At 38.1% G+C, this 14,479-nt stretch overlaps 1 protein-coding gene across 1 annotated transcript in view; it reads left to right on the plus strand.

Moving 5' to 3' along the window:
* The window catches only part of cyp2ae1 (cytochrome P450, family 2, subfamily AE, polypeptide 1), a 29,254-nt gene extending 17,315 nt beyond the window's left edge, over positions 1-11,939 (plus strand). The window contains exons 9-13 of the mRNA XM_087307775.1: positions 1,434-1,575; positions 4,155-7,864; positions 8,176-8,668; positions 8,776-10,377; positions 10,773-11,939. Of these exons, the coding sequence (XP_087163901.1) occupies positions 1,434-1,575; positions 4,155-4,330 (318 nt within the window). The 3' untranslated portion in view covers positions 4,331-7,864; positions 8,176-8,668; positions 8,776-10,377; positions 10,773-11,939. The remainder of the gene's footprint in view (positions 1-1,433; positions 1,576-4,154; positions 7,865-8,175; positions 8,669-8,775; positions 10,378-10,772) is intronic.
* The last annotated feature ends 2,540 nt before the right edge of the window (positions 11,940-14,479 follow it).

Here is a 14,479-nt window from a genome sequence, read left to right on the forward strand (position 1 = left end):
CTTTAATGATCACCAGCCACTGTGGCTAGTAGTTTTCCAACATTACTAGCCACTCGCCATTTTCACTGGCCACAGTTTAATTGTTGGGAAAATATATTTTATACACATCATTATGACTTTGACATGCTAAAATGACTTGATTTAGAGTTTGCGTTATCTCTACATGCCTCCTCATTCATTTCACTTTTTGTGTGTCGTGTATGAGCTTGCTCAATAATCATGAGCAAATGGGTCAGGGTTTCATATATTACAATTAGTTTTCATAATTTTCACAGCCCAAAATAAAGGATCCACCCAATTTATCTCAGACCACACCATAAATAAACAGTTCATTATTTCTTAGCCACAAATTTTAAATGTGCCAAAACGAGCAAAATATAGCTGAATACTATACTTTTTATTTAACAAAACATATGCACAGTCATACGTCCTGGCTAAAGGTCCCAGATCACCAGTTAACTACACATAAATGGGGAGTTAATCTCCGATTAAAGCAATGTTATTGTAAAAAAATTATATTTAAACCATATTAACGCAAAAGAAAGCAGGTAAAAAACATACTGTGTGATAATGGTTAAAGCGAAAGCAACTGCCGCTGCTTACAATAAGTCAACTCTGGAACTCTTGATAGCAGCAAGACTGTAGGTGCAGGTTCCTCCCTTTTTGTCCAGTCTATTTGAAAGAGAACCGATCGCATCAGTTGTGTATCTAGACACAGTCGCTTCACAAAAGGAAACGGGAGCGCGCACGCATTATAAACAGTCACGCGCATTACCTCAGCTGTTTGCGCGAGTGATTATCCTCTCATTCGGTATTCACCTGCTGTGCTCGCACAAAGTTGCGGAAGCAATTATTTTTGATGCTTCTCGATCGCCTGTGCATGCATATTGGACCATCCTTATTGTCGAACCCTGCTTTTAAGAATTATTATCTGGGAAAATTATTTTCAACCAGCCAAAGTGGCTAGTGGGAGTGTCTGTCTTACCAGCCACCGCCGAAATCTACTAGCATCTGGCGGGTTGGCGGGTGTTAATGTAAAGCCCTGGTTATATACACCAAGACTTTTTTGTACCAGGCTGTAAACACCTTTTTTTGGCTCTAAAGCTGGACATTTTAAGAATTTTATATATATATATATATATATATATATATATATATATATATATATATATATATATATATATATATATATATATATATATGTGTGTGTATGTATATATATATATATATATATATATATATATATATATATATATATATATATATATATATATATATATATATATATTTATTTATTTATATATATATATATATATGTATATATATATATATATATATATATATATATATATATATATAGGAATAGAAAAGAGCATGTTTTAATGAAGAAAATCCATAAATCTAATACTTCACAATCTGTTTGGTTATTACAGGGTGTGATTGTTTTGCCGATGCTGAAACCAATCCTACTGGACAAGAAGGAGTACAGCACTCCATACGATTTTAACCCGGATCACTTTCTGGACCAAAATGGCAAGTTTTTAAAGAAAGAAAATTTCATCCCTTTTTCAATAGGTAAGTCAGATCTTTACAGCGTTTGTGTCTTATTTCTTGGGAAATTTGTCCGATTTTTTTTATCATAAGAAACGCATTTATTTTCTCTTTGCCATGATGACAGTCAATAACACTTGACTAGATATTTTTCAAGACACTTCTACACAGCTTAAAGTGACATTTAAAGGCTTAACTAAGTTATTGTATAATGATGGTTTGTTCTGTAGAGCCAGTGGTTCTCAATCTGTGGTACGTGTACCACTAGTGGTACGCGGGCTTACTTCTAGTGGTACGCGGAGGAATCACTGAGTGATGAAAGAAATAAATGAATACAATTTTAATCATTTGATGCGTACAATAACACCTGTGATCAGCATTGGCTGTTCTCTAAAACCTACGATCAACTCGATGTGCTTAGAATGTTTACTTTAGTGCATCGCGTCATCAGCTGATAAAAATCAATCCAAATGTTGCAGAACTCAAGAAAGAGGTGCATGGTGCTTGCAGAGCAGATATGCGGTAGAGCAGTGGTCCCCAACCCTCCGGCCACAGACCGGCACCGGTCTATAGATTAATTAGTACCAAGATAGTCAAAATATTTTATTTTGAAAAATGACCGTATTCTCTTGTTACATCTCGATCACTTGAGCATCAAAATTTAACCCACAGGCTAGCAAAATGAGTAGGAACTACAGCACGATGCGCTTGCGTATTTCAGGCATACCCATTTGAAAACATAGTCACACTTTACAATAAGGTTCATTAGTTAATGATAGTTAATGCATTTACTAAGATGAACAAACAATGAACAATACATCTACTACTGTATTTGTTCATGTTAGGTAACGTTAGTTAATGAAAATACAGTAGTTCATTGTTAGTTCATGTTAACTCATGGTGCATTAACTATTGTTAACAAGCATGGACTTGGATGTTAATAATGCATTAGTAAATGTTCAATTATGATTAATAAATGCTGTACATGTGTTGTTCATGATTAGTTCATGTTAGTAAATGCATTAACTAATGAAGCTTATTGTAAAGTGTTACCGAAAATATCTTAACTTTCTGCGAGTCACGTGGTTAAGTTTTCAAATTGTATAAATATGTATATGCCTCGTTTTCGAACTGTGCAGTGCTGAAGTGCTTAATTTGGCCAACTACGCTACATTATTTCAATAGTGGTCATTTTGGTGGTACTTGGAGAGACAACTTTTTTTGAGGTGGTACTTGGTGGAAAAAAGTTTGAGAATCACTGCTGTAGAGTATCAGAAAAAAATTGCTTAAAGGGGCTAATAATTTTGACCCAAAAAGTAAAAAAATAAATAAATACATTTTTTTTTTATTCTAGCCAAAATAAAACAAATAAGACTTTCTCCAGAAGAACAAATATTATCAGACATGCTGTGAACATTTCCTGAATCTGTTAAAATATCTAGTCAAATATTATTTACTGTCATCATAGTAAAGATAAAATAAATCAGTGATTAGAAATGAGTTATTAAAACTATTATGTTTATAAATGTGTTGAAAACAAATCTGCTCTCTGTTAAACAGAAATTGGGGGAAAAATAAACAGAGTGGCTTATAATTCAGGGGGGCTAATAATTCTGACTTCAACTGTACATTGCTTTAGTCAGGACGTGAAGTAACTAATGCATGGATGACAATTGCTGTGTTATTGGTTGTGAGAGGAGACGAGTAATGTTGTGCAGGTGGAAATATGCAGTACGTGTAAAATTATTAATGTGACCTTCAAACGAGAGTGTGCTATCCAAAATGACACCCAAACTCTTGACCTGCAGAGAGGGATGAATTATGCCTTTATCAATATCTATTGTAAAATTATCAGATTTATCCAAAACACTTACACTACATTTACTGTTATTTTACACACTTATTTCTCTATATATTATTTTTTATACAATTTATTAGTTGGCGGCGCAGTAGGTAGTGCTGTTGCCTCAAACCAAAAGGTCGCTGGATCGCTGGTTCGAGCCTCGGCTCAGTTGGCGTTTCTGTGTGGAGTTTGCATGTTCTCCCTGCGTTTGCCTGGGTTTCCTCCGGGTGCTCCGGTTGTCCCCCACAGTCCATAGACATGCGGTACAGGTGAATTGGGTTGGCTAAATTGTCCGTATGTGTGTGTGAGTATTTGTGGATGTTTCCCAGAGATGGGTTGCGGCTGGAAGGGCATCCGCTGCGTAAAAAACGACCTGGATAAGTTGGCGGTTCATTCCGCTGTGGCGACCCTAGATTAATAAAGGGACAAAGCTGACAAGAAATCAATGAATGTATTATTTCAAGCCAGTAAAATGTCAATAGACGTCACTTTGTTAAACTGTAGAGTTGAATTTTTAAAATCAAAAGTCAACAAAGCAGAGATCAACACCCCATAATGCAATTCACAACCGTTAATAAACAGAAAACACTTGAGAATTATAAAATGAGAAACTGTTAATTAACAAATATGTTTTACAGTGTGAATTTAAAAGAGAGATCTGTGAAGGGTGTACTAAATTAGGCTTAACACTGTAAATTCACACGTGTCTTATTTCTCATGAAGTGAGAGCAGATTTACTGAGTCAGCTGTTGTTTTGCAGGTAAGCGGATGTGTCCAGGTGAGCAGCTGGCCCGTATGGAGCTCTTCCTCTTCTTCATCTCTCTGATGCAGCATTTCACTTTCCTGCCTGTCGAGGGACAAAAGTTGAGTCTAAAAGGAACCACGAGCGTCTCTTCTGCTCCTCAACCCTTCCAGATCCGTGCTGTGCCTCGATAGACTGTCAGATTTCTTAAAGGAACAGTACACCAACATATGAACTTTTCCTCATCATTTCTTCACACTCAGGTGATTCTGAACTTTTATGAGTTTCTTTCTTCTGTTAAACACAAAGCAAGATACTTTGAAGAATGCTGGAAAAAAAAAACATTTATATAGTTGGAACCAAAATAATACCATATGCTACTCGAATACGATGCATTAGCAAACATGAATAATATGTTCATGTTTGGAGTTTGTGCTAAAACACTTTTAAAAGAGGATTAAACACAGTTGTGTGACAACAGTGTGTGAATATAACCAGCTTCTAATGGTAAAATGTAATAATTTTTAATTTTGTAATCGCTCTTGATAAAAAACGTCTCCAGAAACACTTTGATTGACATTCTCCTTTTCTACGTGTCATCAAAGGGGGAAAGCCCCGCCCACTAGTGATGATCTCTCCCTCATTAGCATATAGGGCGTTAAGCCTGGTTTATCATTTTGAGTCAAGCAGCTGTGCATTTATACTTCTGCGCGCTGTCTCTGTCGGTCTGCATTAACACTTCCGAAATGCTAGTTGGCAGTGAGGTGTAAATGTTCCTCTGTGTCGAGTTTCTTCGTTGTTGTTTTGCTTTTTCTGAACACTTCCGGGATGTACAAGTGGCTCAAACTTGCTCATTTTGAGGCAGGAACCGGCGGACGTGCAACAACTTTAACTATGAGGTAAACACAAAACAAAACTTTCCATCCGGAGCTCCTTGGCGGGACTCCACACTTGTAAACAATCGCTAGGCCCACACGGAATCTGCGCGTGCAGATTTTCCGCAGAATTCCGCAGATTTTTTGCAGATTTCTGCAGAGTTCGGCAGATTTCTGCAGTTTTTTAGCCCATTATAAATTCTGTTTATTTACTTGAGTAAATGTGTAAATGGGAATTTATTCAGTTTTTATTCAGTAATTTATTACTTTTATTTAATATATTAAAGTGTAAGTTATGATACTCCGCTGGGTACTCCCAAAATAATTCTGCAGAAATCCGCAGATTTTTACCAAAATTCTCCGCAGAAATAGCAAAAAACGTCCGCAGATTCCGTCTGGCCCTAACAATCGCTCCATCAGGCTCGCACCATTCACGCGGCTCTCGGTCCCGCCCAGACTCGTCATCGCTACCAAGCCGAGCAAATCACAGAGCTTACGCTATGTGTCGTTGCGACGTATAGTTACATTTTTTGAGAGGTGCACGTCAGCACGTCACCGATGGCCACGGCAAAGGGCTATGCGTCAGCGCCGTAGCATACGCCGCCGTTTAACGCAGAAGTATAAATCAGCCTTTAGTCTTGTTTTTAAATCTGCCACTATGCTGATGCACAAGCACTTGTAGCTCCGCCCTCTTTTAAAACGAGCAAAATCTCATTTGAATTTAAAGTGACAGTCACCAGAATTGCACGGTCCCCTTTAACACTCCAAGACTGGCATGTTATTCTTGTTTGTTAACTCTTTACTAACATGATTTATCAATAACAAAGCATTTGTTAATGGAATTAGAAAGATTATTGTAAAATTTACTCTACAGTTTTGTACCAACATTAATGTGTTACTAGCATTTGTTGATAGAAATTGATGTGTTAACTAATAGGATAATTAACCCATTGTTATATGTTTAGTTAACATGAACAAAAATGCTTAAGTTATGCTTTTCGTACTACAACTCTATTGTAGTTACCACATGTATATATGGTAGATGTCTTTGAAAGAGAGATGTATAGAGAGATGTTTATATATTTATACAACAGTTCTGTCTGGTTCTCGAATCTGATTGGCTGATAGCCGTGATATATTTAAGTAATATCAGCACTCGTACAGCCTCTTTACCCTTTGTGTATTACTCCGCCCATATACAGCCAGCAACAAGTAGAGACAATACAGGTTGACAAATATTACTGCTGTTACACAACAAAATATACTTCTGAGGCTTTTTTAGTCAAGAATGTAGTTGTTTAGATTGCAACTATACAGTTTATTTGCAAGAATAGTGCCTATTTTAAAATATTTACAATTTTTGAGAGAGCTCGTTGGCAGCCATAGTGTAGACCAAAGATGGTTGACGCTTTCTGTCCTGAAGATGGCGCCAGAACCACATAATAAGCAAGTGTGCCGCAAGCCTGCGTTTGAGTGAAGGTCTCGGCCATTAGATCGCCCCCTGGGGGCTGGCTGCAGTACAAGTCATAAAGCCCGCCTCCTCTATGTTAATGAAGGAGACTTGAGCCCAAATAAAAAAATTTATTACACTTGCAATAAAATGTCCCGAAAGATGGTTCTGGTGGATTAAGGCACTGGTTATTGTGCTGAAATAGGTGCAGATCTTCATTTTTGTAAACAGTTTGTTTTTAGCAGTAATTTAATGCTGGGCGTGTCATCGTGATTGACAGCTGTGATTGACAGTTTCTCAAAGCAGCGCGTCTGAGCTTCGGCAGGAGACTGAAGTGTTATTATTCGATTTCTGTGTTATTTTACCATGACAAAATGAGTTCAGCAGTAAACTACAGTTTCTGACATACATGATCTGGTGGAACACTGTTTATTCGCTAAGGTCAGGGCTTTTTTCGGGCTTTATTAGTTTGCTGATACACGCCTAACCACCCAGATAGCAAAATACACTCGGGCCAGTTCCGGCTAGATTCTCGCCTGCCGGAGACTTACCCCTCAGAGGTCAGACTGACTACCTCTGCTCTACCTACTCCGGATGCCTGGACTTACTGCCCGATTCCAGCCCGAGTCAATCAAGCCATATGCTTGAGCGAGCCGGCGCTGCCGCATGCGAGCCGGATTCAGCCCGCGACGCCGCGAGTAGGTTATGCCCTGCGGCCCGGAGCTGGCGCGATTGAATATATAAAACCCTCATATTTGTTAACGTTATTACATCCATTTGTGTTGATAAGACAGCAAACGCATGCTGAGAAGTTCGGGGGGCGTGGTTTATTTTACATAAAGCGTTTGGTTGGAAGCTCGGCTCATTTTCGCGGCTCCTGCTCTGGCTCCATCAGACAGTCCTTCTGCGCATGTCAAGGCTCCAATTTCAGCAGTCTTTTGCGACAGTTTGTGCCCGTCAAGCAGGCGTTTTGCCCTCAAGGCGTTCAATGGGAAAAGGGGCTGTCGCGTCGTCCATATTTTTTACAGTTATTGATAATAAGCCCTTATGCTTAGAAGATTATAACAGTCTGATTTCTAACTACAGCAGATCAAATCATTATTAAACTGGTAAGAAATACCTGCCAACACTTCTGATTTTCATGGGAGTATCCCGTATATCAGACCAGTCTCCCGCAACCCTCCCGTTTTTATTTCTTCCTAAAAAACTCCCGTAATTTCACCTACCCCGCTCTTTGGTATGGTCTGTAAACACCCCTGGCTTGCAAACTTTGTTACAGTACCCGATTGAAGCAGCCGCTCAAAAGCCGCTGCACCCCATCCCTGTTCTCAGCAGTGTTATTCACCCCCGAACACCCAATCCTCCCGGTCTCTCAGTTTTTCAGAGACATGTTGGCAGGTTAAGCAGGTCGCACACCAGAATCGCCGCTCGGCGGCGCGCCGCGCAGCGCCACGCAGCGCCATGTATTTTAGAATTCTAAACATAGGTTTCTATCAGGATACACACACCGGCGCCGCAAGTCGGCGGCTGTCGGCGGCGCCCGGTGACGGCTCAGGACGCAGTTCATTTTTCAGCCGCGCCACAGAGCGCCATCTGATTAGTTTCATGTTAAATATCATTCGAATGTGCGCGTCTGGTGTGTGATACTTTAAACTGTCATGTACGCGCCGTGTCGCAGCGCCGAGCGGCGCTTCTGGTGTGCGACCTGCTTTAGATGATCTCTCTTTTAGTATGTTATAGTGCTGTATTTATACCGATTTTCTCGCATATCAGGAATGTGAGTTGTGTTGGCTGATTTAAATAAGCAAAGTCCGCTTGTGTTTAGCGTTTTTCCTTATCGCAACCACAACAGCAGTCTGGTAACGTTAGTGGGTTTGTTTTTATTTTCGGCGTTAAGTATTGTGAAATCCCGATTGCAACAGAGAAATACTGTAGACTGTATCACTGTAAGAAGATATCTCTGTAGATGGATGGCATTTCATGTCACGTTCAGCCTTATAATTTTAAAGTGAACAAAATCTGCTGCTTTGTCGTCACTTTAGACATAAGTCATTCAAACACTAGCTCTAAGTGTTGTTGGTGAATTAGTAATGGCTTCTACTGTTTTTACGTCAGCTGCAGACGTGACTGAATGGCGGAAGAAAGTAGTTCCTAATACAAAAGAGTTTTAGACTCCATGTTTGATTTTCTTATTTATATACAAGATTGTGCGGTTGAACTGTTGTATAAATGCAATATCACACTCGTAGCAGTGCACTATGGCTGCATAACCTCCCACCAGTGCTGATATACAGTCATATAACACTGCTACGAGTGTGATATTGCTCATATATAAATGAAAGACATCTCTGAGGCTGTATTTATTTGATCAATAATACATTCATTCATTTTTCTGCGGCTTAGTCCCTTTATTTATGAGGGGTCACCACAGCAGAATGAACCGCCAATTTATCCAGCATATGTTTTATGCAGCGGATGCCCTTACAGCTGCAACCCAGTACTTGGAAACACCAATACACACTCATTCTCACACACACACTCATACACTACGGCCAATTTACTTTATTCAATTCCCCTATAGCACAAGTGTTTGGACTGTGGGGGACACCAGAGCACCAGGAGGAAACCCACACCAACACGGGAGAACATGCAAACTCCATACTGAAATGCCAACTGACCCAGCAGGAACTCAGCAACCTTTTTGCTGTGAGGCGACCGTGCTAACCACTGAACCACCGTGCCACCCTTTTATATGTTTAAGCTTTATAAAACACACACACACACACACACACACACAGCTAATTGTAATTCAGGTCTGTGAGTGTGAGTCTGTATCTGAGAAAGCCATTAACATCCAGAAATGAGATTATACTCTTGACCTCGTCCTGCTGCCGGAGATGAATTTTTATGGCCAAGTGTTTGTTGTTCAGCTCAGATGTATGCAGAGCTAATAGCCCACATTACTGCAACAGTTTTATAAGGGTTTGTTGGTTTTGACAAACGTTACCTGGCAGAAATACGACATTTATACATTAACAGTTAAGTAAATCTTGGTCAGGGTATACAAAAACTGATTTTGCCCCTACAAATGTATTTATATCACTGTATACTGTATATATGTCAAAATTATTAGCAGCCCTGTGAAATTGAATCCATTGTCAAATATTCCCCAAGTGATGTTTAATGGAGAGAAGATTTTTCAACACATTTCTAAACACAATTGTCCAAACACATGCGCTATAGGGCAGGGTCCCCGCGGGGTCTTAAAAAGTGTTAAAAAGTCTTAAATTAAAAAAATTGAAATTTATGGCTTTAAAAAGTTTTAAATTCGCTGTTCTAGGTCTTAAATATTTTTGCACAGGTCTTATTTTTGCGATGTCCATGTAACGCTACATCTAATGCTCATTTAAATTCTTTTTGTTGTTGTTGCTTGGTTTTTGGGTTGTTGTAGTTCTTTATTTCAGTAGTCCAATTGTAATTTGCGGTATTACAACTACAAAAAGGTCAACTTGCAATAGCCAATCAGCTTTCTGATATTAAACTCAGTGCGCGCGGCGAATGTGACATCATCGCTGTGTTTGCGGAAGTTCGCTTTGAGTGCGCACGACATGATTTCGGCTGGCAGAGTATGCCGTTATTTCACTGACAAATGTCGCAGGCGCAGTTTTATAAGTCATGAGCGCTGTAATACTTCTTGCGAGCTCTCAAAACACTGGCTGCTCACGTGCGAATGATCTGCTCTCGCTCCGTCGGACTCCTTTCATGCTTTTGCTCTCCAGAGATGCTTCAGCACACTGTAGTATTAAGAATAGTGTACTGATAAAATGAAATACAGTGTAGTTTTACTACAGTAAAGTGTGGTGAATTGTAGAAAAAATATACCTTATATTTAAAAAAAAAACTAAAGCACTGGGTAGTTTGGCTGCGTCCGAAACTGCCTACTACTCAGTAGGTACTGCATTTGAATTTAAATGTACTACTCGGCCGTTAGAAAAGTACGTTCTATACAGTATGAATGTGAAAAGTATGAATGGAATTCGGACGTACTACATCTGCCATTTTGTCATGGTCACGTGACCTACCTGCGTCAGTTGCGTCGCCTCACTTCCATTCATGAATTCTCTCATGGGGCATTATGGGATAGCGCAGCGTGCATGGGATGCGCACTTCAGAATCTCGCCGGAAGTAGTAAGTCATCCGGGTACTTCTCGCCTACTGATTTTCAAATTCTATGAATTCGGACATACTACTCGGCTCGCATACTGATTTTAGCGTACTATATAGTATGGAAGTATGCGGTTTCGGACGCAGCCTTTGTTTATAATACACTTGTTGTGTTACCATAGCAACTATAGTATTACCACAACAGGGTAATTGAAGTACTTTACTGTACTTTACAAAACACTGTACAGCAGACACTAGTTCACTTTATTTTAGCGATAAAATGGGATTGATAGTGGGATTTATTTGAAGAGTGAATAGTACAGTAAGCTATAATACCTAATCAAGTTTTGACCTATTTTCTATCACAGTTACATTTCTGCTTGCCAGAATGACCGTTAATTATTGGCTAGAAATTGCAACAGCCGTGGGAAAGGAGGAAAGTTTTTGTAAAACTTTGAAAAAACCTGAGGGATAAGTTTGTTAAAACTACAAAAAAGAGGCCCCCAAAAACATCTTCAGTGATAATGATTATCTTTTTATTTGTCTGATTTTACTTTGTTTTTTTGGACCCTGTCATTTAAAAAAAAATATCTCAATGGTGAATGTGTCAAGTATAAAGGCCTTAATCCGTTTGGTGAGTTGTGCGATGCGGTGCCAGGTTTAAGTATAAATCTGCATTAAGATGTTTGTTTTTTCTGTAGTTCAATGGCGCATTTAACCTGACTTCAGTACTGTTCAATTTAAATAACTTTATTTTACCCATAATTTTGTGCTTTTACATTTTCTCTCGCGTGTTTTTGATATTGCGATATAGGTCTTAAATTTAATACTTAATGGTCTTAAAAAGGTCGTAAAAGGTCTTAAATTTGACATTATGATATCTACAGAGACCCTGTAGGGGAATTGGATGATCTAAATTGGCCGTAGTGTATGAGTGTATGTGAATGTGAGAGTGTATGGGTGTTTCCCAGTCTTGGGTTGCGGCTGAAAAGACATCCGCTTCATAAAACATATACCAGAATAGTTGACACTGTGGTGACCCCTCATAAATAATTAAATATCTCCCCACGCTGCTCACTGCTGATTTGCTGAAAGTGTTTTGGGGAACTTGACTTGACACTGTGATTCAAAAATCTATTCAGTTATGGCCTCATTGATGAAGGAGTGGAGATTTTGATCATGGGAATTGGATGAATGAATTTTTGGGTCAAATATTTCAGGCTCTTTTGGGAGAACACACTGAAACTCTTGTAGACTGGAGGAATTTTGTGTACGCTGGTGTGGTTTCATGGTTCAATAAACTCCTTTAGAATATCCCAGAGAATTATTAGGGTTTTTTTTATTCAGAGTATCATTTGTTTCTAGAATTAGTGCAGCACACTAGTAGTCATCAATACAGCGAAACCAGTATCCCAGAAACCTAATTTCTGATGAGAAAAAAAGCATCTACAGATGGATATCAATACTAGATCAAATCAGCTGCAGGCACTTTATATCAAAGAGACGTCTGTGACATTTTGTTCTCTCATTTTACACTTAATTAATTTAATGTAATGAATGAATAAATAAATGATCTTTATATTATCATGGCATGATGCTAAGATGACATGAGCAGCCGGATATTACACTGTAGAAAATGTGTTTCTTACTTAAAGTTTTGGTCTTGTTTTTAGTCCAAATATTCAGAAATTCTCATATCAAGAAGCATTTTTTATATTGGGAAGCATAAAATAGTGTCTTGTTTTCAGAAATAGTGAGTTTTCCTTTAAAAAAAAGCAAAATAATCTGCCAATTGGGTAAGTAAAATAATATACTGGTCAAAAGTTTGGGGTTATTTTTTTCATGTTTTTTTTAAAGAAAATTATTATTAAAAAATGTAAAATATTTATTCATTTTTAATATTTTTCTTATTTTATGTAGTTTCAAATGAAATGATTATTCCATTAATTATTGCTTTAATTACTATTACCATTAAAAATAATAATAATAACAATAATATTAATAACAATAATAATAATGATACTAATAATAATAATTATTATTTGAGTGATTTTTGAAGGTATATAATATATATACCTTCAAAAAGGTATATATAATAATATATACAGGTATGATATATATATATATATATATATATATATATATATATATATATATATATATATATATATATATATACACACACACACACACACATAATAACAAGTGTGTGTGTGTGTGTGTGTGTGTGTGTGTGTATGTATATATATATATATATATATATATTTTTTTTTTTTTTCCTCCATACAACAGTTCTGTCTGTTTCTCGAATCTGATTGGCTGAAAGCCGTGTGGTATTCTGCAATATCAGCACTCCTACAGCCTCCTCCCCCTTGTGTATTACTCCGCCCCTTTACTCCGAGCAGATCAATAAACTTATTACAGTTTGACAAATATTCCTGCTGTTGGACAACATAATGCACTTATGAGGCATTTTTAGGCATGAATGTAGTTGTTTAGATTGCAACTATGCAGTTTATTTATAAGGATAGTGCTTGGCGATTCAGCGTGTCGGCATCCATCAGTCTTTTATACTGAGCAGAGTAAAGATGGTTGACTTTCCGCCACAAAATGGTGACAGAGAACGCATAATAGGCCCTGTTATCTGTCTTTTGTTTGTTGTAGTGCTGTATTTATACCATAGTAGTCTGGTAGTGTTTCTGGTAGTGTTTGCTTTGGCTTTTTCAGGGTTTATTATTTTGATCTCCCAATTCCAACAGAAAAATACTGGCAAATCTCTGTAGACTGATGACATTTCATGTCACGTTCAGCATTATAATCTTAAAATGTGAGCAAAATCAGCTGTTTTGTCATCACTTTAGACATTACGCTAGAGAATCATTCAAACCCTATCTCTAAAGTGACGTTGGTGAATGAGCAACGGTTTCTGCAGATGTGAATGAATGGCGAAAGAAAGTAGTTCCTCATAAAAATGATTTTGAGACTCTTCGTGTTTGATTTCTTTTTATATACACAATTGTGCTGTCGAACTGTTGTATATATGCAATATCACATGAGTAGCTGTCACCGGCTCGGTCCCAGCTATTTCCCTCACTAACCAGCAGAGGTCATCATCACCGGACTATTGACATTACGTCATCCATCTACACTGATTGCAGACACACCTGACACACATCTACAATCACCTTCCACACACATATAAGCAGCACACACACGCCACTTCAGTGCGAAGTCTTGTTTTGCCCTGCAGACATTTCTGAGCGTTTTCTCCTGATCCTGATTACTTCTTGTTGCCAACCCGGACTGTTTCTCGACCCTGTATTTATATCGCCGCCTGCCCTGAACCCTGCCTGCTTTTGGACTCTGAATCTCTGCCGCCAGCCCTGATCTCAGCCTGTTACCCGATGCCGATTACCTGCCGCCTGTCTACACACCCGTACTCTCCTGCTGTACACTTGAGTATACACTTTCTACTGTTTAATCTCATTTGTATAATAAACGTACTGCACATGGATCCATCTCTGTGTGAGCATTCATTACAGTAGCAGTGCGATAGGACTGTATTGTCAGTAGTGGGACACTATGGCACTTGGCTGTGATATAGCTCAGAATTATTAGCTCCCCTTTGAATTTTTTTATTATTTTTTAAATTATTTCCTAAATATTGTTTGACAGAGCAAGGAAATTTTCACAGTATGTCTGATAATATTTTTTCTTCTGGAGATAGTCTTATTTGTTTTATTTCAGCTAGAATAAAAGCAGTTTTTAATTTTTTAAACACCATTTCAGGGTCAAAAGTATTAGCCACTTTAAGTTTTTTTTTTTCGATAGTCTACAGAACAAACCATCATTAT

The sequence above is a fragment of the Danio rerio genome, chromosome 23, assembly GCF_052040795.2.
Source record: "Danio rerio strain M-AB ecotype USA chromosome 23, GRCz13ab, whole genome shotgun sequence".
NCBI classification, from domain to species: Eukaryota; Metazoa; Chordata; class Actinopteri; order Cypriniformes; family Danionidae; genus Danio; species Danio rerio.